We start from the raw sequence: 23,788 nt of genomic DNA, 5'->3' as shown, positions 1-23,788 counted from the left end.
TTTATTTCCAAACAACCAACGACATGGTTTACTCAAAATCCACAACAATCACTGTACCAAGCTACTTAGCACTAAAAGGTTTTTGCTTCTTCGGCAGTACAGCTACTGGAACTCCCGTTGTCTCTGCTGCTAAAGCACGATAAGTATATTTTATTGTGTTCTGTCACCATGACAAATTCCTTGTAAGCAATAAAAGCTCATTTTGATTGTTTTTGCTCTTCGCGTCACCAAACAACAATGTTCTAAGCATAGCCAAGAGTATCTACACAGGGGGCAGCCAATGAGAGTGAGGATTCTCTTCTTCGATGTTTAGTGAAACACAGCGGACTATGTTATTTCAACGTGGCAAAACACATTGAAGGGGTGACCTGCACCATGTAGAATAAAAACACTTTTTATCGACAACTATTATGAGTATTCTTCATCATGTGAGTGTACACCATTCGGATCACTCTTCACAAAAACACAATTCATTCGTTAATGTATACAACTTTTTAAATTGGCTCCAAACTACTGAATGCACCTTTAAATCTACGTCTTCAGAAGAAATATACTAGATGTGGGAGAGAAAATGTAAGTCTTTTTTAAACTCTAAAACTCCATTTTCAATTTTACATTTGAAAGTCACATGTGGTGCCGGTATAGTTTCACTTTCACATCTGGAAGTGAGAGTGAAATTGGAGATTTACAGTACAAAAGGACATAAATATTGATTTGTTTCTCACCCACACCAATCATATTGCTTCTGAAGATATGGATTTAACCACTGGAGTCATATGGATTACTTTTATGTTTCCTTTATGTGATTTTTGGAGCTACAAAGGTCTGATCACCATTCACTTGTATTGTTTGGACCTGCAGTGCTGATATGTTTTTCTAAAAATCTTCTTTTGTGTTCTGCTGAAGTAAGAAAGTCATACAAATCTGGGATGGCATGAGGGTGAGTAAATGATGAGAGAATTTTCATTTTTGGATCAACTATCCTTTTTATAAAAACTTAGCAACTCCTTCATGCCAACTGAATAAAACAATGCAAAAATAAACATTTCACAATTAAAATGATTCAGAGATATGATTCATACACTAAAAGAGGTTAATGTAAAATTATTATTGTATCGTTAATAATGTTTTATTTAACATCAAGTCTATTTATCCAGATCTTCTTTTTTGCTGATATTATTATTAACTACATTGTAGCATTTGGTTAGATTTTGTGTTCTCTCAGACCTGATTAACTTAATAAATATACAGTATAACATCCATCCTTCCTGCACTTTTGGCTTCTAGCAGGAGGCTTTTAAGACAGACAGATGCGCAAGTGAGAGCCGATGGGCAGGGAAGTATGCTACAGCACAGGGAGCGACAGTGTTACTCACTAGGACAGTATATTTTGAATAAATGATCCAAGCGGTCACATAATTTAGCGCGAGCATGACATCAAACTGATGCGGAATGTGAGAATTGGAGTGCCCATCTGTGTGCGTTTATGGCCTGAGCATCCGCCACTGACTGCAACATCTGAACAACGGATGGCACAAAACAAATAATGGATGGCACAAAAAAAAGTTCAGCGAAAATTCCAATGAAGATCGATGATGTTGATGTTATTAATAAAAAAACAGGAACAGCAACTAAGCACTTTTTGCCACCATATTTTGAATTTCAGGGGCATTTTTGCCCAGAGCCCCAGTTAATTTCCGACCTAGGGATGGAGATGAGATATGTAACAGGTGTCAATCTTCACCATGCAGCTGGTACACATAGCCTTTTTCCTATTTCTACCTTTCATGTCAAATGTGCTGCATCAAAACTATAGATCTCTCCAATGTCACACACGTGCAATGTTAACAGCTTTGTTGATTATGAACACGAGCGTTAGTTTTATCGCGTCGCTCGCTAACGGAGATGCAGTATAACACCATTTGAAAGTCGAATTAACAGGTTTAGAAAGGTTTATACGTCTGTAACATCTTAAGATCTGTAACTATGGGACAAAACACTCCCTAACTGTGTACGCTCACACTAAACTCAACAAGCGATCAAAACGTTGCTGACAGCTGCACGAGGGAGAGAGGGAGATAGAGCTGATTTACTTATGCATCTTCTGGAATTACAGTTTGATACAAAAACAAGTTTATTGATTTGATTTGTTCATCTGTATCTATTGGTTTAATAATTCGCAGCTGCACTGTGAAGTGAATAAAAGCGTGTGGGAAATTTCCTGTGCTATGAATGTTGAAGAGATAAGTTCCCCTTCTGTCGCTCTCTCCACGTTGTGTCAGAGAAGCGACACTAGGGATCTCTCTTGAGCACCGATATCCACCTCTGATCTATGAAAAAAGGCCAATGAGAAGTTGGCAGCCGGTATTTGCATGTCCCGCCCCCGGACATACGGGTATTTAAGCGGCGTAAATACGGGAGTTCATTCAGAAAATTTCTTCGGAGCCGATGGTCGTATCTGCAGTTGCTGCGTGTTACACACCGAGTACCTGACATTCCTCTGCTGCATGCTGTTGGATTCTATGGCGCACAACAGCGGCTTTCTCCTGTTTGCACGGCTGTGCATTCCTGCCCCTGGGTGCTTCGACAGTGAGGATTAAAAAACTCTCACGAGTTATTTAAAAGAGTAATTTCCTCTAAAAGAGCAAAACACAGCGGCGTTGAACGTCCTTTTAAGGACGCGTCTTTATAAAGATGCCTTTCCGCCCCTGTGTTGTTCCTGGATGCGGTAGAGTGCTCTCCGCTTCAGACGGCCACAGGCGTTGTCTCGTGTGTCTGGGTAGCGATCACACCGAGGCTGCGTTTGTGAGAACATGACCATGACAACGTTGCGGTCGCGGCTCGCTTACAACCGTAAGCAAGCCACTCCAGCCGCCCCCCACGTCGCTACTTCTTCCCACGGGATTGAGGACGATGTGGACCCCGGACCACCCGCACCCCGGCATGCTCGTTGACTCCCGTCCGTGCATGAGGCAATGGCGACTCGCCTTGCAGCCAGTCCGCCTACCCTCCTGACATCGAAGCCGATAAGCTCACCGTGGCATCGGAGGGCGTGGTATCTGATGCTGAAGACTCCCCTGGGCTGCCGCTTTCCGGCCTGCACGCCCAGGCTGAGTCCGATGCGCAGATAACCGACATGCTTTCCCGGGCAGCCACTAGCGTGGGCTTGGATTGGAACCCTCCATCCTCCCCACAGCCATCACGGCTGGATGACTGGTTCCTGGGGTCTGGACGCCGCTCACAGCCTCGTCCCACCCCAGTCCCGTTCTTCCCGGAAGTGCATGATGAGTTGAAGTCTTTGTGGAGAGCACCCTTCTCCACTCGTCACACCGCCACCTGCTCATCCGCCCTCACCACCGTCGACGGCGGAGCGCGCCACGGGTACACGGCGATTCCCCAGGTGGATAGGGCAGTTGCGCTTCACTTATGCCCCGGAAACCCTACCACCTGGCGGGGCCGCCCTGTACTCCCTTCCCGGACCTGTAGAGCAACATCCTTGCTGACCGCAAAGGCCTACAGCGCCACCGGACGCACCGCTTCCGCCCTGCATGCCATGGCTCTCCTGCAGTTCCATCAAGCCAAGGCACTAAGATACATGCACGGGGGTGATCCTGATCCCGACACGTTGCAGGAACTGCGCTCAGCGACTGACCTCGCCCTGAGAGCGATGAAGGTTACAGCACAGTCCCAGGTTCCTGGACGCGGCGTCCCCGCCTCCAGCCCCAAGACTGTTCCCCGGCCGGCCGGTTCAGACGAGTCCAGAGGACGCCAACATCAGACCTTCTCCTCAGTCACGAACCCGCCCCCTGCCAGGTGCGCAGAGCAAGGTAAGTGCTTTGAGTCCATTCTCAGCACTGGAGCCTCGGGCCGCTTCACTGCCTCCCGACACCACATTACCTGTTCCGCACCGCTGCGAAGCCCCGCCGGGTATGTCCAAAATACCCGTCCCCTTGGTGCCCCTAGCACGGAGCTTAGAGGCGTGGCTTTCGACTCGATTACGCAATTCAGTTAGCCAGGCCTCCGCCCCCCTTCGTGGGCGTTAATTTTTCCGCAGTACATGGTGAACGTGCCCAGTCCCTGCACGAAGAAATCGCCTCCCTTCTAATCAAGGACGCGATAGAGCCTGTCCCTCTAATCGAAACGAAAAAGGGTTTCAGTACAAAGTCCTCCCCTTCGGCCTGACGAAAGTCGCAGAGGCAGCTCTTGCCCCGCTCCGAGAAGCTGGCATACGCATACTCAATTACCTTGACGACTGGCTCATCCTGGCCCCCTTGCGAGAGTTACTATGCGCGCACAGAGACCAGCCGTTTGGGGCTTCAGGTCAACTGGGAAAAGAGCAAGCTCACCCCAGTACAGAGCATCTCTTTTCTCAGTTTGGAGTTAGACTCAGTCTCAATGACAGCACGTCTCTCCAACGAGCGTGCTCAGTCGGTGCTGAAATGCCTCGCTTCCTTCAAGCCAGGTACCATGGTCCCTCTAAAACAATTCCAACAGCTCCTGGGGCATATGGCATCCTCCATGGCGGCCGCGCCGCTGGGGTTGATGCATATGAGACCACTTCAGCACTGGCTCCAGACTCGAGTCCTGAGACGAGCATGGCGCCGCGGCACGCACAATGTGAAAGTTACCACCGCCTGCCGCCAAACCCTCAAACCCTGGACAGACCTCTGCTTTCTACGGGCAGGGGTACCCTTACAGCAGGTGTCCCGACGCGTTCTGGTCACAACCGACGCCTCCAAATTGGGTTGGGGCACCATGTGCAACGGGCACGCAGCCACAGGCCATTGGAACCGGGCCCCGCTGCGTTGGCACATCAACTGCCTAGAGCTGCTGGCTGTTTTCTTTGCCCTGAAGAAGTTTCTCCCATTAATTCGAGACAAACATGTCCTAGTCAGGACAGACAGCACCACGGTCGTAGCCTACATAAATCTCCAAGGCGGAGTATGCTCCCTCCACATGTCACAGCTCGCCCGTCGTCTCCTCCTTTTGAGTCAGCAGCGACTCAAGTCACTGCGCGCCACTCACATCCCCGGCAACCTCAATGTGATAGCGAAGGTGCTGTCAAGACAAAACTTGCCCGGCGGAGAGTGGAGGCTCCACCCCCAGTCGGTCCAGCTGATCTGGGACCGGTTCGCAAAGGCCCAGGTAGACCTGTTTGCCTCCCAAGAAACCTCCCACTGCCCGCTCTGGTATACCCGCTGCTCCCCTCGGGGCAGATGCGTTGGCACACAGCTGGCCTGCGGGGCTGCGCAAGTACGCATTTCCCCCAGTGAGCCTTCTTGCACAGGTGCAATGCAAGGTCAGGGAGGACGAAGAGCAAGTCATTCTGGTGGCCCCCTACTGGCCCACCCGGACTTGGTTCTCGGACCTCACGCTCCTCGCGACAGCTCCTCCCTGGCGAATTCCCCTGAGGAAGGACCTTCTTTCTCAGGGATGGGGCACGCTCTGGCACCTGCACCCAGACCTCTGGAACCTCCACGTCTGGCCCCTGGACGGGATGCGGAATATCTAGCCGGCCTACCACCGACCGTCATAGATACTATCAACCAAGCCAGAGCCCCCTCAACCAGGCATCTTTACGCCCTAAAGTGGCGTCTGTTCACGAACTGGTGTTCTTCCCGAGCTGAAGACCCGCAGAAGTGCGCGGTTAGATCAGTGCTCGTGTTTGTTCAGAAGAGGCTGGAGAGGAGGCTGTCCCCCTCCACCCTCAAGGTGTATGTCGCCGCCATCGCGGCTCACCACGACACGATAGACGGCAAGTCTCTTGGTAAGCACGACTTAATTGTCAGGTTCCTCAAAGGTGCCCGGAGGCTAACTCCCTCCCGGCCTAACCTGTTCCCCTCCTGGGATCTCTTGATCGTCCTCACAGGCCTCCAGAGACCCCCCTTCGAGCCGCTAGATTCAGCTGGACTCAAGGCCCTCTCTCTCAAGACCGCCCTGCTGATCGCGCTCGCCTCCATCAAGAGGGTCGGGGACTTGCACGCGTTCTCTGTTACCGACACTTGCCTGTAGTTCGGTCCGGCAGACACATATGTGATCCTAAGACCGCGACCGGACTATGTGCCCAAGGTTCCTACCTCACCCTTCAGAGATCAGGTAGTGAACATGCAAGCGCTGCCCCAGGAGGAGGCAGACCCGACCCTTTCGTTGCTGTGTCCAGTACGTGCTTTGCGTATCTATCTGGACCGCACGCAGAGCACTAGATGCTCTGAGCAGCTCTTTGTCTGATTCGGGGGACAGCGGAAAGGGAACGCTGTCTCCAAACAGAGGCTTGCCCACTGGGTTGTCGACGCCATTTCATTGGCTTATCACACCCAGGCCGTGCCCCCCCCTTTGCGGGTCCGAGCTCACTCCACTAGGGGTGTTGCATCCTCATGGGCACTGGCCAGGGGCACCTCCCTAGCAGACATCTGCAGAGCAGCAGGGTGGGCAAAACCTAACACTTTCTCTAGGTTTTACAATCTCCGTGTTGAGTCACTATCGTCCCGTGTTTTCTCAGGTCCGAGCCCATAGAACTCGGTAACACGCTGACGTTCTGGCCGGGTGAATCGCTTGCGCCTAGCGCCCTTTCCCTCAGCCGAGGTAAAATAGTGCGCCTCTGTTCCCAGAAGACCCCATCTTTGGGTCGCTGGTTGACTCCTCCCTAGCCCTTTTGGGTCCTCAGTTTAGCGGAGGAACTCACCGATCCAAGCCACTATGGGTACCCGAAGGCTACACTGTACTGGAATAGGTGCTCCACAGGTAAGGCCTCCTGCTCGGACTCCCCCTGTGTGTAATTCCACAGTACTGTCCCCTCACGAGCGGACCCCCGTGTCTCCCTTAGGCAGTTACAGCTGCCTCGGTCGCTGTGCTGTATGCTTCCCCCCTCGACGAGGCTGGATCTACCACCGCACCAGCTTTTCCACATAGGTCCTAACAGGCCATGTGATGCATTTGCCACTCTTTGCCTCCCCTGCCGGGTAGGTGTGGCCTCTGCAGGGTCTTCTCCCCCTGAAAGAAGGGCTAAGACCCCCTTCCCTCAATGCGTGTAAGGGCCCCAGCTGTAGTTGCTCTATGCGAGAAACATAGAGAGAAAAGAGGCCCAGCCAGGCCTCGAAAAGGATTCTGATGGCTTGAATGGGGCATTGGGGAAGGGTACGTGCAGTCTGATACAGTTGGTCGTCCGGCACGTAAGAATACCTGCTCGCTCCTGTATCAGCAGTTCACGTACACGGCTCAGCGCATGGCACTATTATAAGTGGACCCCTAGTGTCGCTTCTCTGACACAACGTGGAGAGAGCGACAGAAGGGGAACGTCTAGGTTACGTATGTAACCTCCATCCCTGATGGAGGGAACGAGACGTTGTGTCTTCCACGCCACGTCGCTGAGCCAAGCCACTGTTGTGGCAGGACCATTTCCGGTTCCTCAGAAAAATCCTGAATGAACTCCTGTATTTGCGCCGCTTAAATACCCGTATGTCCGGGGGCGGGACATGCAAATACCGGCTGCCAACTTCTCATTGGCCTTTTTTCATAGATCAGAGGTGGATATCCGCGCTCAAGAGACCCCTAGTGACCCCTTCTCTGACACAACGTCTCGTTCCCTCCATCAGGGAACGGAGGTTACATACGTAACCTAGACGTTTTATTTTGACTAGCTTTATAGTTTCAAGATCATGTGGAAGGAACTTTGCAATTTGCTGCTTACCAAAGTTCAAATTAGGTGAACTGTGACCTGAGAATCTGGATGACGAGAAGATGTGTGATCAATAGAAGATGGAAAGTCACACACTGACCTCTTGGCTCAATTCAAGAAACACAGCTGTTTGTTTTCAATGTTGCATGAAGGTGAGCAGATGGTATATCTTAATATTTTTTATATAATATTATTTGTTATTTATGATGTTTCATTGTACCAAAATCAGAAGCCCTCCCCCGTGACATCATATCCTGGTCCCAAATACCTTTACTGCTTTATTTTATAGAGCCAATTTATATTCTGAAAGATTCAATCTTGTGAATTGTGCCTTGTCCTCAGTCTTGGTGTACACTACATAGCTGATATCTGCCGTGCTGACAGAAGTATGTGTGATAAGAGTTGCTCTCTTCTAAATTGCAAACTCGTTCTCTGTCAGCTACAACCTCTGTAGACTCTCTATCGGACTGATCAGTACAAATACCTCCAGAGGTGGCAGAATGCAATGACTGCATGGTCAAGATGATAAACTCTGATTGAGCAGGTATATTTCAGGCTGGACAACACGCACTACAACAAAGACACAAGAGGAGATTATGAGTGTGATTGTGTGCACGTGAAGGCGTGTTTATAGGTATTATGCTTTGCCACAAAACATGATGGGGTGTAAATATGTATTTGTCAATGCTGCATGTGATGTTACTGGTGTGTGATGAGTATTTGTCTATGCACGTGTGTGTGTGTGTGGTCAGCCAGGCAGAGAGTCCACATAACTTCACCAAATCAGGCCTGAGAGATTAACACCAGATTTATCACCCACTGAAAAAGTCAGTGAGTCAGAAAACTCACTCAGACTCTTCCAACTCTCTTATCATTTCTCTCTCCCTCTGTCTGTCATAAGCTGTAATAGGCCACAGTCCTTCAGAAGAGAAGAGAAAACCTCCCATTTACCCCTCTTATTATACAGCAAGTTGGATTTCACATATTTATCTCTTTATCTTCGTGTAAAATAAAAAAAAAAAAAAAAAAAAAAAAAATAAAGTAAAACTAGCAATTTTCAATTAATGCACATGGAACATTATACTAAGGCCACATCCACACTAATATGTTTAAAATTCATTTATTTAGCTACATTTATGCCTTTCATCCTCACTAGAACACAAAAACACTCTCCATTACTGCATACTTTGGAAAAAAAAATTATGTTAGGAAACTGAAAAAAGAGTTTTCAAACTTTAATGGAGAAGTGTGGATGTGACCTAAATTACTCTGACAGTGTTTCCTGCAGCGCAAATCAGCAACATGGCTGCCCTGCTACTGAATCTACAGCCCAAAATACACAGCATGACCAGTTTACTCCGATTCCCAGAGGGATGACTGTTATGAGCTGGTTCTTTTCAATCTACAGTGCAAAACATTCAGCAGTAGTGCAGCTAGATTCCCAAAAGAATGACTCACATGAGTTGTATAATTTAGTAAAAAAATAAAAAAAACACACAATTATACATCGGAGTGGTTACTGAATTAATTAAGACACGCAAGTTATGACTGTCATCATGTCCCGTTCAAAATAAAAAAAAAAACTGTTACTGTGTTGTACTTATGACTCATCCACCACTGCCTGATTACAACTGTTAAAGATTGGTTGTTCATATGACAATTTGTAGTTTAAGATTCACATGAGTTCTGTTGTAATCAGAGGAATCTAATAAAAGAGCAAAAAAATTACTGAAATGTTATCACCTTTCTTTTAGTTTAAAATTTGATTTAATACATGTAGTTAAGATCAAGATTTAGGTCAAGAAATTTATTAAATGTATTTCTGATATAATGCTCTGTTAAAAACTGAAATAATCTCATAATTTGGCATAAAGGGTGCTGAGGGCAGTCAATGCAATAAGATCTGAATTTCTTTTCTCTTAAAAGAACAAAACGAATTGTAAATGGAACCATTATGGGACTGGAATCATTAAGAGGAATCTGAACCAGAATCGATAAATTCCTTATGATTCCCATCCCTAAGATTGAAGGAGTCTAAACTGTCTAATGTCAGGGTTTGTCTTAATTTCTAACAAAACTTATGATACTTTTAAAAGTGCTGTAAGTGATTTTAGCCATTCTGCAAAGTGGTGTAGTGGGCTAAAGTTCATAACTGTTAATCAGAAAGTCGCTGGTTCGTTCCCCAAACCACCACCATTGTATCCTTGAGCAAGACACTTAACTCCAGGTTGCTCTAGGGGGATTGTCCCTGTAATAAGTGCACTGTAAGTAACTTTGGATAAAAGCGAACAACACAGAGCAGAAGCGGTTGTTAAAAACAACAGCAGCAAAATAGTGTCCTCAACTGACAACTGCTAACTTTAACATGGAATAAAACTTGCATTAAGCAACTACAATACTTTGAAAATGCACAAAATGATTGACAGGCAGAAAGCGTCAGAGGCACCGGTCCACAGGCACAGATTTGTTTGCTGTTTACAGAGAATAGTGCTGTCACAGAGACCAGTGAGATATCTCAGGACAATTACTTCATTCATATTTTCAGGCAGTAGTAAAAAAACAGAATACTTTTCCAGAAAAAAAAGCACTTACAGTACTTTTAAGGTGCACTAAATAATATGATATGTTTTGCTGACTGGACCAACAGTGATCTTGAATTTATACTGACACCCATCAACATGGATGCAGCATCAAACAAAAGCAATTGTTTTCAGTTACTGATGGCATATTAGAAATACACTATGCCCTAACAATGGAGGATGTGGGGAATGACTGAAACTGAAAGTCATTATTTTTGCTGTTCTGTTTGGTGCCACTAGTGGTGCAAAAATTACACTCCTTTCCTCCAAGGTAAAATATTCATCTCTCAACCACTCATCTTTTCTTTTTTTTCTTTTTCAAGTACCAAAGTATATGTGAAAGCCTGTGCACTGTGAGTAATTATCCTATAGATGCACTGTCTCCATAATTCACCAGCAGGCCCCAGAAAAATATAAAAAATAAAACAGAGACAGAAAGATGAAAAAGAGGGGCAAAACAAGAGACACTTGATAATACAGCTGGAATTAGAAGAATAGTGAGGACATGACAGGGACTGCCTATCAGTCCACAAGATCATAGGGGTTCAGCTTCTAAGTGTTGAAAAATGACCACACACCAGGACATGGAGGGAGAGAAAAAAGACAGAGAGACACACAGTTCCACTTCACATAGAGTTATGGTAGCTGGTGACTAGTGAGTCTAGAAAATACTGATGGGTTCCTAAAAATTAAAAATGACAGGCCAAACGCTCTTTGATAGAAGATGTGTTCCTCTCCAACCACAACACAAACAACTGCAGTCCAAATGCACTCTTGTTTACATCAACACATTCGTTGTGGCGCACCATTGCGGTTGGTTTAGCCTACAGGAGTGAGAGACGTTCTCTCTCCCTCCTCGTCTTTCTGTTGTTCTCTCTTCATTGCTCTGGTTTGGCCATGTATCAAAGCCACCAGTTCTGGCCAGGCTTCCAATGATGGATTCTTAAACACACACATACACACACAGTCACTACTCAGCAGTCAGATCTATTGAGTGGGAGATGTAAACCCTGATCTTTATTTGTCTGGAACTAATCTAAGTCTCCTTCTGTGGTTCAGTGTGTTGCCAGAGCGGTGCAATTCTGCTTAGCTGTATTGCTTTAGTAACCACTTCAGTGAGCGTGACCTGTCATGTGACTTCTGAAAGGTTTGGCCAACACTTCCAAGGCAGAGTTACCTCAATAAAACAGATTAAAAATGAATATCTCCAATACAGCAACAAGGCATTTATTTTTCCTGACATGGAATGGTAAGATTTCCTTTGTGTTGCTTAGGCCACCTTATCCAATGAGGGTGGATTCAGATTGCTTTTCCAAGTGACATATTTTGGAAACTGCAGGCTCTGAATGCAAGAATTACATTATTATTATTATATATATTTTTTGTAATAAGTCTGCTTAAAAACACATTTATTTTTAGAATATAACTAGCCGACATAAATACAAAAATACAGTACATCAATAGATCAAAATACAGACACAGAATTTGCACACCTATGAGCAATTAATTTTGTATGACATTCTGGATGCTGGATTAGTGTTTTTTAAAGACACATAAAATAAATTATCGAGATTGCACTCACAAAGATAATTTTCTAGCCAATTAAATGTTTTAGATCAGAGCACAACTTAAAAACTCTATACAACACAATATACATTTTCATGACTTTTTGAGACTACCAGGTCTGAAAATCCCTATTTAAAAAAGTTTTTCCATGACCATGGGAACCCTACAGACAAATTGAGAAACTGGTGTAGAAAAAAGGCACCATTCACCAAAAGTCTCTCTGAGTAAAGTAAGATAAATACAACATAACACACAGAACCAAATCAAACAGTGATGCTGAATAAAGTATACAGACAGAACCCCAAACCCTAATAAAGAATTAAAGTAATTTTTTACGTTGCCCTGGCCGGTATGACAGAGGTTTGGACTTTATATTTACACTTATCAGCCCGGATACAACATTACAGTAAATTGTTTCATAAGCAAAAGTATCCATTAATAACAGGGGTTACTGTGATAAATTATTCTGAAGTAGTATTCTGAAAATAATTATTTTGCTCCATGTAGAATATAAAAAAAATGTAAAAAGCTTTTTTAAGCAAATAATGACTGGATAATGCAGTTAACATCATGTTAAAAGTACTATTTAAGAGTACTATTCATTTTGTTACTTGTGCAGAAACACTTTTTAATATGCAAACGTTAGTGAGTGCAACTTTAAATGCAAACATGTAATCAGACACATTCTCTGGCATGCTCACAAACAGACACACTCTCTCTCTCTCTCTCTCTCTCTCTCTCTCTCTTGCGCGCACACACACACACACACACACAACTTATCAAGCCAGAGAAACACACAAATCTAGAGAGGATTAATATTTGACAGCTCTATTTCGGTCAGTGGGGGTGGATACATTTGAAGAGCAAGGTGAGAGTGTGTGGTTATGATAGAAGAATGCATGACTGTGAGGCAGATAATGTTCCTCTTGGCTCTCTCCAGTGCTGTCTAAACAGCACCCACAGGTCACAAACACAGAGAAAAGCCCATCACTGCTACTGTTCTTCTATCAAGGCAAACACGTTCTGTAAATAGGTGTTCTCAGTAGGGCTTAACTCACTTGAAAATGTTAATCCCGGGTCATTCTAAACCCTGGGTAAATGGAATCCTGGGTATTCAGTGTTTCAATGTTTTACACTCTTCATTAGTTTACCCCCGGTTAACAGTCTTATTTGCATATTTGCATGTATATTCTTATTTGCATATTTGCAGTGTCAAAAACAATGATTGGAAGAATACAGCTCGCGACTGACACTTTCTCTTTATCACGCTAGTTATCACGTCTGCCATCACTTTTCGACACTTTACTGGTATACCTTAGACGAAAACAGTGTGTGGAAATTTAGTGACTGTACAAAGTGCATGAATATTAAATTAGGTAAATACTGAGGCTTTAAAGGATTAGTTTTGTGTGGCATTCTAAGACCACCTCCTTTCACACTGTATACCTTTGTCACCTCAATGTCAATTTATCCCTGCAAATGCGAGGCTAATCCTGCTCTGTATAAGAACCCCCGGTAAAGAGTGGTTCAAACCCTCTTTTAAAAATCACAAGTGAGAACAGTTGCTTTACAAAGAGTTAAAAGGAGGGTTTAGAATGATGATAACCAGGGGTTAAGTGCAGTGTGAAAAGCCCTACTGTGTTCTTCAATGTCTTTACTTCTAGGCCCAGATGGAATCTGCATGCAGAACTGCACAGAATTGGGACATCTGTCATTCATAAAAGCATTTTCCATTCCTTTCATGTTTGTTTAGGAAATAATTTGGATAATTTCATGATGCTTTTAGTTACCGATAAGAGTGCAGTATTCTCATGTACATTTAATACATTTTGCTATGATATAATTCCTGAAAATCAGAGCAGAAATGCAAAAATAATTCTTCAGTTTCCATCTGGGCCTGCTTCTAATTTACCACTGCATTCAAACACCACCTGCAACTTTACAAGATATTTTCATATTTAAACTCTCATTCACACACACTTGACCCAATCCATCCAAGAACTCTACTTTATATGATAATAAAATACAATTCTCAATTGCATTCTTTCACCACTGTCTCTTAGTATTCCTTCCATGCAAATGTAGCTATTGAGTGGTTACAACAGTCCAACATCTGTTTAAAAGTAAATTTAAGTTCAGAAAATAAACTCCTGACCCTCTGATTAACCACAACCATTGCGACCACTGAACCATGATCAACCTGACAAAGAGCATCTGGCACAAAACAGTGCTGTATAAGTCCTGGAGTCCACACTCCCCACTCCCAGATAGAACATGCTTCTGAAAACTCAAGTTGTCACGGAAACCATTGTTTTGCTCTCCTGCTTCCTGCCATGCATTCCTTCTTACAATGCGTTGAAAAGCAAATTGGCCTTTGACAAAGCGCTAGAGCAGGGGTCTGAAACCTATGGCTCACGAACCAAAAGCGGCTCTTTGTTAAAAATTGAGTTCACCAACACATGATCGTTTAAAATTTTTTAGAGATAATTTTCCTGATGAACGTGTGGGTGTGATTGCAAAGCTTGAAGTCATACATTTTCCCAAATTCATACAGCCTACTCCTAGTGAACAGGGTTTGAAATTAACACCTGCCAAATGCAGATTTTTCATGCGCAGTGGCGGGTAATTTTGCTGATGTACCAGCCACTGTGGAGGGTGACCTGTAAGACTTCTCGGCGTGATACAGTATACTGTATGACAAGAAATTAGACACAAATACACACGTTTGACGAAACAATTTTGCCACGGTCCAACAATCATGCCACGGTCCAAATCACTGAGATCACATTATTTCCCCATTCTGATTGATGTGAACATTAACTGAAGCTCCTGACCCGTATATGCATAATTTTATCTACTGCATGATTGGCTGATTAGATAATCACATGGATGATTGTTGGCACTATCTTTGAAACTATTGGCTATTTATTGGCAAAAATCTACAGAGTAACCACAAAACCTTACACCAAACCAGCAAAACATTATACATCTCTTGCAAAAGCAAACAATTCTTGCAAAACTGAAAAACTAAAATTGTTTTTGTGTCAATACTTTAACTGTACAAACAACCCATAATTTGAATAAGCACACAAAGCGGCAACAACGCACTTGTGGCTTTTGCTTTTTCTGTGTGCAGGGCATTGTGTAACCGGTCCTACTCGACCTGTTCTGAAAGGGATTTAAACTTTCGGCCAAATATCAGCCAAAATAAATCGGCAGCATTTATCGGCCATCGGCCGACCCGGGTTTCAAAAGATCGGCATCGGCCTGAAAAAACACATATCGGTCGACCTCTCATTTACTGTATTTTTTTTCTCAATGTTCTAACACTCCTCAAACAACAAAAGTGCAGTAGAAGAAAACAAAAACATCTGTGCTAGAAAAAAAAATTAATTACATCTCGCCTTCTTTGTGGGTCTGGCTCTGATTTGTAAGTGAACTCATTATCAAAATGTGTATTCACCTGTGTCAATGTAGAAAGGCAATTGACAAAATATATATTTAATAATGTGTTATTATATTGCAAACTGAATGTAAAGCAGAGAACGTGCATTTAGTCTGGCACACTTGGTAAATGCATTGGCTACAAGTGTTAATGGTTTTAGAGATAGTGCTTCAAGAATCACTTTTAGTGTTTAAGCATTCAGAAATTGTTATATATTTATTTTCTTTGTGTTTTTGTGTAGTCTATGGGCATAATAATCATTTTATTTTATTGAAAAACTTAGATTTTTTGAAAATAGTCAATCATTAGTTTGTGCTATGGCTATTTCGAAAAAATGAAACTAAAAATTAAAACATTGTCTCCTCAGTGAAAATAGGTTCCTGATCCCTGCACCAGAGGACTACGAGCTGAGGAGTTTGGACTGGATGAAAGACACACGGTTATAAGAAAACACACTCTGCTCATTTCAGCAGTCTGAGAGCGCTTTTACCTGATATCACTTTGACAGATGCTATCTGTGCTTCCAGCAGATAGGCAGACGCATGACAAGTGAAGGAGTAAAGAAAAGACAAATGCACTGAGAAATATCAGACAAACCTGAGAAGAGGACTCCTTGGAGCTTACTGAACTTACTGGACCCAGACATACTGATACAGCCAAACAGTACCACTGAGAACCAGAACTCTCAAAAACAGTACTAATATGTTTCTTAATTATGCAATAAAAAGTGACATGAAAAGACACAGGGTGTTTGTTTCTTTAATTCCATTAGCACACAACATGTTAGATATCTGACACCTGTAGTGTCCAGAAATGCTCCGAGCAAAAATGCTTTGTTCATGCAAAGTGCTTCATGCCTTGCTGATGTGCTGCACCACACTGATGGTGTTGTGAGTGGAGTGGCCAAATTTGTTCCCTGCTTGTCTTTCAAAATATGTTTGCATTTTCTTAATGGAAAGCTCAAGATCTTATGGTTGTGTAGCTTATTTGTCTGAATTGTAAGAATTGCAGTCTTGCAGTGCATAATTATGATGTTAAATTTCTATGAATTTTGAAGATCCCTCCCAAAAAAAGAAACTCTCAAGCACTTGGACAGGTGAATGTGAGTGCACCTCAATTAAAAGCAGAACACTGTACGTTTGTGTTATGATACAGACGAGGGCAAACAAGGAATGGGATCGAAATGCGGTTTTATTAGACAAAGTGCAAATAAACAGACAGGAACAAAAGAAACTACCACGATGGGTAAACAGAAACTAAAACACGAACACATTCAAGGGCACACGAAGCGGGAAAACACGGCTGAAATGAACACGGGAAGACAAGCAACGGAGAAAACATCGGAACAGGGAGACATCAAAACAGTTGAAACATCCATAACATTAACATGCAATGAAACAACGACCGACAAGGGAATGGAGGGACAAACAGGGTTTAAATACACAAGGACAGGATGATACAAACGATAAACAGGAGCGAACAATAACACAATGTTGGAGACCGGGAACCATGGTGACGGTGACATGGAAAACACGGGGCAGACTACCAGGGAATCGTGATAGAGAAACATGGTGACGGTGACACGGAAAACACGGGGCAGACAACAGGGAATCGTGACAGTTTGGTGCGCTTCATCCACATAGTTGAGCAAAGAGGTTCTGGTTGGTAGAGTGACATTTCATGAAGTTTTGCAAGTTACCAGGGTGTCAAAGTCTTTGGACATTTCTTTTTTTTATGTTAAGATTTTGCTTATATCATAGAGACAAATTCAGCTTTAACCACCTTATAGTATAGAGCCCACCTATACTATGTAAAGTGCTTTGAGTGCCTAGAAAAGTGCTATATAAATGTAAGAAATAATTAATTAATTAGTATTAATTATTTTCTAGTTGTCATGAAATATAATTATAAAATAAAAAATAACTAAATAATTTTTGCTTCATATGTAAAATTATTATTTCATTTTTTTCATTCATTTTTTATTTTACTATTCATAATTGTATATTTCATACATTATACCATTACTTAAGTAATTATAATTGCTGTGTAAATGCATGTATGTGCAGCATTAAACATTCTGTGTGAATACACCTTTTCTTGCCACCTCAGATGCAGCATCTGTAGCACCTTTGCAGTGTAAATATGGCTTAAGCGAAGGATAGTGTCCAACCGTTTGTCTGAACAACTAGTAAACTAACTAACTTAAGGAAATCCTGTAGAATTACACTTATGTTTAGGGTCATGCTGACAAGACACACATCAGAAACATTTCTTAATGAATGTTCACATTGGATGCATTTTTGCATTCACAAAAAGCTGGACAGAGGGCAATAGAATGGAACAGAATGCAGGGGTTTCAAGACATGTTTTTAAGTTGACATAGCATATTAAAACACAAAACAAAAACCTAATGTGATGGAACAGCCAAAGACGTCCATCATACAAAAACGGTGCTGTCGGAGATCCAAATCCTAAGAGGGTTTTAGCATGCTGTTTTTATAATGGCTTATTTGAAAAATAGTCACACAAGTGAAAACAGAGCAAAAAGCAAAAAAAAAAACATCCTCACAGTTCTTCCAGATACGGCAGGTTTCTGAAGACATTTGCAGGCAGCTCAGTGATGTTGTTCATACTGATGTCCCTATATGGAAACAAAAGACAAAAGGTCAGTCAGTGGTTGAGCAGTAGGTTAACACATCATACACATAGTACATTTTGGATATTTTTCTGTCCAATTTGTATGGGAAGCTGCAAAGAGTTTATTTTAAAAGATGACTGCCTGGTGTGATCAATTTGTGCATTGTTCACGGATTGTATTTTGAACCTGCTACAATATAATAACGATTTTGCAAAGAGGTTCCTGGATGGGCAACCCCTTAACCCGGCCCAAGTAAGCGTTGTAACAAATTTCACTTGTTAAGTGGTTAGCCAATCAAAACAGAATCCATTTACATAGAAGTCTAAAAGATAAAGCAGTAAAAAAAAAAAAAAGAAACATTTTATTATAAGGGTCTGAAAGAATATGGAGGATGGACAAATTCAAACTTTAAATAATGTCATAAGTTACTTCAGGACCCATAATGTCATAAGTTACTTCAGGACCCATTTAGCTCAGAAATCAGAGTAAAATAACCCTTGTTCGCTTTTTATGGGGCAACACATCAAATGGTATGCATTTGTATGAGAGGTCTATGCCACCTCCCATAGCTGATATTCATGCTTTGCAAGTTGAAACAGAAATCTGTGTGTGAGTTGACAGATAAGGCCTAAATTCAGATTAGTCAGTGAGATCAAGCAGTAAGCAACAATAATAGAAAGCAATCCTAAATCGCAGTGTATTTGATCTTATCAGTGCTCCCATATGACACTGCACTGTGGTGATGTAACACATGTTGTCATGCAAGAGTATGTTCTTTATCAAGAAACCCCTTGATAAAGAACATTTCTGCCCCAAAGCAATTTTTCACATATAGTTACAGATTCTTACTTCCCATCATCATATAATATCTCCTGCTGCCCCTTTTTCCCTCAGATACACACTGCTGCTATGAATATATCACAGATGATAAATACCTAGATTTGCATTTCCTGAAGGAAATACTGTGCTTGCAAGGCAGAAAAGAGTTAGTTAGGGTTTAAAGTAAGCTTAGGTTTAATCGCAATTCAACATATTACACCAGAGGTTATGAAGTGGTGCCCAAGTGACTTGTTATAGTTGGAGTGAATAATAATACAATTACAGTAAATTCTGTTTTTTTTTTTTACACTTAAGATCATAACTTGCTGACAGTCCTACCTAAATTATGATTCTGTGATATGGGTGTGGGGTTGCAAAGAATTTTGGAACCAAAAATGACCTGTAGTACGGTGATGTTATCGCTAGTTGGTTAGATTTCTAACATTCTATCAAAGTAAGTCATAAATTAATACATTTTTAAACTTCAAAAGTTTACAAAAACAAAAATAGCACACCTAAGGCTGAAATTATCTACAAAATAAAGTTTGAATGGAGCCTGGGCTGAATAAACTGCAGAAGTTTAATGTTTGAGAAATATCAGTACAGCTGTATCCACATGACTGAAACCCAGACCCAGTGTTAAAAGTACTGTAAGTGATTTCAGCCATTCTACTTCCAGGAGACTGGGCCGTAGGATTAGCCACACCCCCTCTTTCCAAAACCCTGTACTCAAAGACACCAAAATTAACTTTATTGAGAGCAAAAACAGTTATTAAAAACAACAGTAGTAAAATAGCGCTCGCAGCTGACAACTGTTATGAACAACACTGCAGAAAAATGCATTACGCCTCAATAATTCACTGCTACTACTATGCTATGAGAACGTGCAAAATTATAGACAGGTCGAAAGCTTCATTGTTGGCGGACTGCGGAAATATTTTTGTTTGTTGTTTACGAAGTCTACAACTGCCACAGAGACAGATGAGGTATCTCATTAATAAAAACTTATTTTATTAATATCTTTCAGAGAGTAGGAAACATTTTTGTATATCTTTCATGAAAAAAATCACTTTCAGCACCTTTAATGTCTGTCATATGTGCCATTCCACACAAGTTAAAAAAATAAAGCAATAAACCACAAGATTTAACCACAGGTACAGGGTGTTCTTCAGCACAATGTGAATCAGCGTGCTTAAAACCCACTTAAAGGGATAGTTCATCCCAAAATAATTCATAATTTACTAACCCAAATGCTGTCTATCACTTTCTATCTGCAGAATATAAAGACATTTTGAATAATGTATGATGTGATTTTGTTCATTTTATTTAATTCAATGGGGTCCAAAACTTTCAAGCTCCAAAAAGGAAGTAAAGGCAGCACAAAAGTAATACATACGACTCGTGTGGTTTAATCCATGTCTTCTGAAGAGATACAATAGCTTTGGAAACCAAATTCCTTAGTCACTATAAATCTTGACATCTGCAGTCTCCTTGGCACATTGACAGGAGAAGCTCGTTCACACACTTCCACGTGCTTGATGCATGCGCAGAGCAGTGTGCACCAACAAGCCAGGTTTGCGGTTTTCATGCCCCATTAGGCTATTTTGAAAATGCAGAAAATTTTGTTTTTTTGGGATAATTTAAAAATGTACTGTGGTCACCAGAATGTTGAAGATAAACACTAGACAATTAAAAAGCAATGACTTGGCAACTGTGTGAGGAGTCAAAATAATCACTTTCAGTGTTCCAATCGGGCCGGATGTCAATATTTTTAGAGAATAAGAACATATATGTTGTTCTGTCTTTTCACCCAAAGCATTGTACAAGGATTAAACCACTCGAGTCATACGGATCAGGGTTATTTTATGTGATTACCTTTGGAGCTTCAAAATGTTGTGAAAGACCTCATACATTCTTCAAAATATCTTCATTTGTATTCCGCAGAAGATAGAATGTTATTTGAGTTTGAGTCGCTACAAGGTTGAGTAAATTATGAAAATCATTTTTGGTTAACAAATTATGCAAGGCAATTATGCTAAAAAAATAATATCAAATATAATTTATATATATATATATATATATATATATATATATATATATATATATATATATATATATATATATATATATATAAATTATATTCATAATCATAAATTGAAATAACTGTTTGTATAGCAAGTAATATATAGTTCATTAGCCTTATTTGTTTTACAAATATACAGTATATTACTGAAATTATCAGAGTTCTTAGTGGATTACTCAGTCTAACTGTCTATTCTTCAGAGTTCTTCTCTTGTTTCTTCTCACATTTTTTATAAAGGGAGGGTGGGAGAGAGAGAGAGAGAGAGAGAGAGAGAGAGAGAGAGAGAGAGAGAGAGAGAGAGCAGGCTGTCAAAGAGACAGAAAGATAGCATGTAGCAGCATGACAAAAATGCAGTCAGTACACAAAGTGTTTTCCTCTCTCTCTTTCTCTTTTCATTGGGGCTGAAAGGTGAAGTGTGTGGGCAGTTAGAAAAGCAAATGTTAGATATTTAGTTAGAGGTCAGAACAGAGATCTTAAAACACCCACTATTACAGACGCCACAACACTCAGTGCTAGGGAAGAAATGAGGAGCGGTGCATGAACATTAAATCATAATAATTGTGTTTCTACGTGTTATACATTTCAGTCTTCTTGTTTATTTGCTCTGCTTTATTCCAGCCAGCATTGTGTGTGTGTTCTGTCTTTGTGCTGGAAGAGATGCACTGAAGCCTGGGCCGGTTTTTCAGCTCTGGACGAGATCTTGATTAGGAATCCATTATGTGTGGCTTCAAAAGCCGGACCGCATACAGTAGACATGAGGACGGGGTCTGAGAGAGCCCAACAAACATGCTACGATAGCTAATGAGGCAGATCCCCTCTAAAATAAGAGAAAAACAAGGGAGAGAGAGGGGCCATCATCTTGGATTTCACTGCAAGGCCTCCCTTCAGACTTGAAAGCCTACATGAGCAAGAGGGCCTCTGGCCACATTGTGTATCAGATTACCCCCCATCACACACACCAAAAGGGGCCTCCCTACACCCCCCCAACCCCACACAGCTATGACCTTCCATCACTGCACTATCTTTTTTTTTTCCTCGATCCGCAGGTTACCTGCCCTATCCAATTACCCTTCAGGCTGCTTTCAATGGACCATGTACAACCAGTGCCCTCTCCTCTCCCTATTTTTCTCCTCCCATTACTTATCAATCAATCAATCAATCAATCAATCTCTCTCTCTCTCTCTCTCTCTCTGTGTGGTTTCCCTGGGCCCCCATTTGTGCATCTGCCCCGGTGGTCCGCTGGATACATTATGAATTGCTGACAGTCCTGTCCCCCCATACACCCACACACTCCTCCATGCCCACAGCCTAACAGCAAAATCTCTCAGTCTTTTGGCTGAGTTGCCTGGGAGCAGGATGAGAGAATGGAAGACCACTATGTGTATGTGTGTTTGGATCTGTGAATGTGATCTCTATCCCTGCGTAGCAGGTTTCCTCATTAATGACCAGGGGCCGCACTGCAGTGACAAAGACAGGGACGGAGTCATAGGCCTGTTGAAGCAGTTACTGGAGGAAATTCTATACTTTTAGACTGATAGCGTGTGCTCTTAATAGATAGAGTGTGTGTTTGTGTGTGGTTGCATGAGACCAGTTCTACCACATTTATGTTAAAGCATAATTATTAAGCTTATGTATTTTGATCTTAAAGGAGAAGTGTGTTATTTCTGCATCACTGGAACTGTAAAACAGATGTGCACGTTTTCAGACAAGTTTCAAACTCTCCCTTAATCTATCATGGTCAGCAAACAGGTAGTCTTGCCCCAAACTCAAGCCATGGGATGCACTAATGTTGTTCCGTCATAAGATAGGCCTCTCAAAAAAAAAGATTGCAATTCTGTTTGATGTCACAGAAATTAAACACCTAACCTTTAAAGAAAAGAAAAGAAACCGAAGATAAGATGATAATAACTGGAAAATAAATAGAATATAGCAGATGAAAGAGACTAAAATATTTCATGTATTGTAGAATTACTAGGGTTGCACTATTAACCGTGAACACTGTTTCTGCCACTCTTGGTTAATTAAGCATAATCGTCTGCGGTGATCACAGTGAGCAACAGTACTGAGCAGAAATTGCATTCAGCTAGGTAAAGTTGCAAATTGTTGCTCATGTTCAGTTTAGGCTGTTTCAACGTATGATAGACCAAATCACAAGCTTTTTCGAAGCCTATTTTCACCTCAACTGACCCATCATGATCTCTTCAGAAGTTCGCCACTGACCAATTACAACATAACTTTTGAGCATGCTCTGAAATATGCAGCCTCAGAAGTATTGTATTTCTCGTATGTGTGCAACTCTGATCTGTAGTGTGTTACCAATACTCGTAACACTTTTGATGAACATGTTCGATACACACAAATTCCATCTTGTGCACTGATTATATGCTATACGCAGAACAGCTGTGCTCTTTATTCGGTTTGGTTAGTGCAGCTTGCAAACATACGCCAACTGCATTATATTTAAAGCACTACAGATTTACTTCGATAGCACATTTGTGTAATTCTAAATGTTTGCTACTGCAAGTTTCTAAACAAATATGAAGTAACCCTTATGGCACCAGGTTTTTGTAGACTGAGGAGGAGATGAGAGCATTTCATCATGTATGAAAAGTGAAGCACAATGCTGTTGTAAACTCAAACTAAACACAGAAACAATCTTCCTATCAATTTAAAGGATTGTATAGCAATGCTACATGTTAAATTATTTCAGAAATATTTTACTATTTTATATCGCAATATTATTAATAATAATAATTCTTCTTTCAGCTGCTCCCATTAGGGGTCGCCACAGCGGACCATCTGTGATCTGCATATTTGACTTGGCACAGGTTTTTCACTGGATGCCCTTCCTGTCGCAACCCTCAGTGGCTGGGGGACTCTCACTCACACCAACGGGGCAATTTAGAGTCTCCAATTCACATATCTTGCATTTTTTGGACTTGCGGGGGAAAACAGAGCACCCGGAGGAAACCCACGCGAACAG

General features: G+C 42.0%; 1 protein-coding gene across 2 annotated transcripts in view; it reads right to left on the bottom strand.

The window, feature by feature from the left end:
• Nucleotides 1-23,788, bottom strand: part of lgr4 (leucine-rich repeat containing G protein-coupled receptor 4) — a 184,843-nt gene that overhangs the window by 75,528 nt on the left and 85,527 nt on the right. For both annotated transcript variants that reach the window (XM_052146356.1, XM_052146346.1), the window contains exon 3: nucleotides 17,835-17,906. In XM_052146356.1, coding sequence (XP_052002316.1) covers nucleotides 17,835-17,906 — 72 coding nt within the window. The remainder of the gene's footprint in view (nucleotides 1-17,834; nucleotides 17,907-23,788) is intronic.

Source organism: Xyrauchen texanus, chromosome 2, assembly GCF_025860055.1.
Source record: "Xyrauchen texanus isolate HMW12.3.18 chromosome 2, RBS_HiC_50CHRs, whole genome shotgun sequence".
In the NCBI taxonomy this organism is placed as follows: Eukaryota; Metazoa; Chordata; class Actinopteri; order Cypriniformes; family Catostomidae; genus Xyrauchen; species Xyrauchen texanus.
This window is presented reverse-complemented; position numbering and strand designations above follow the sequence as displayed.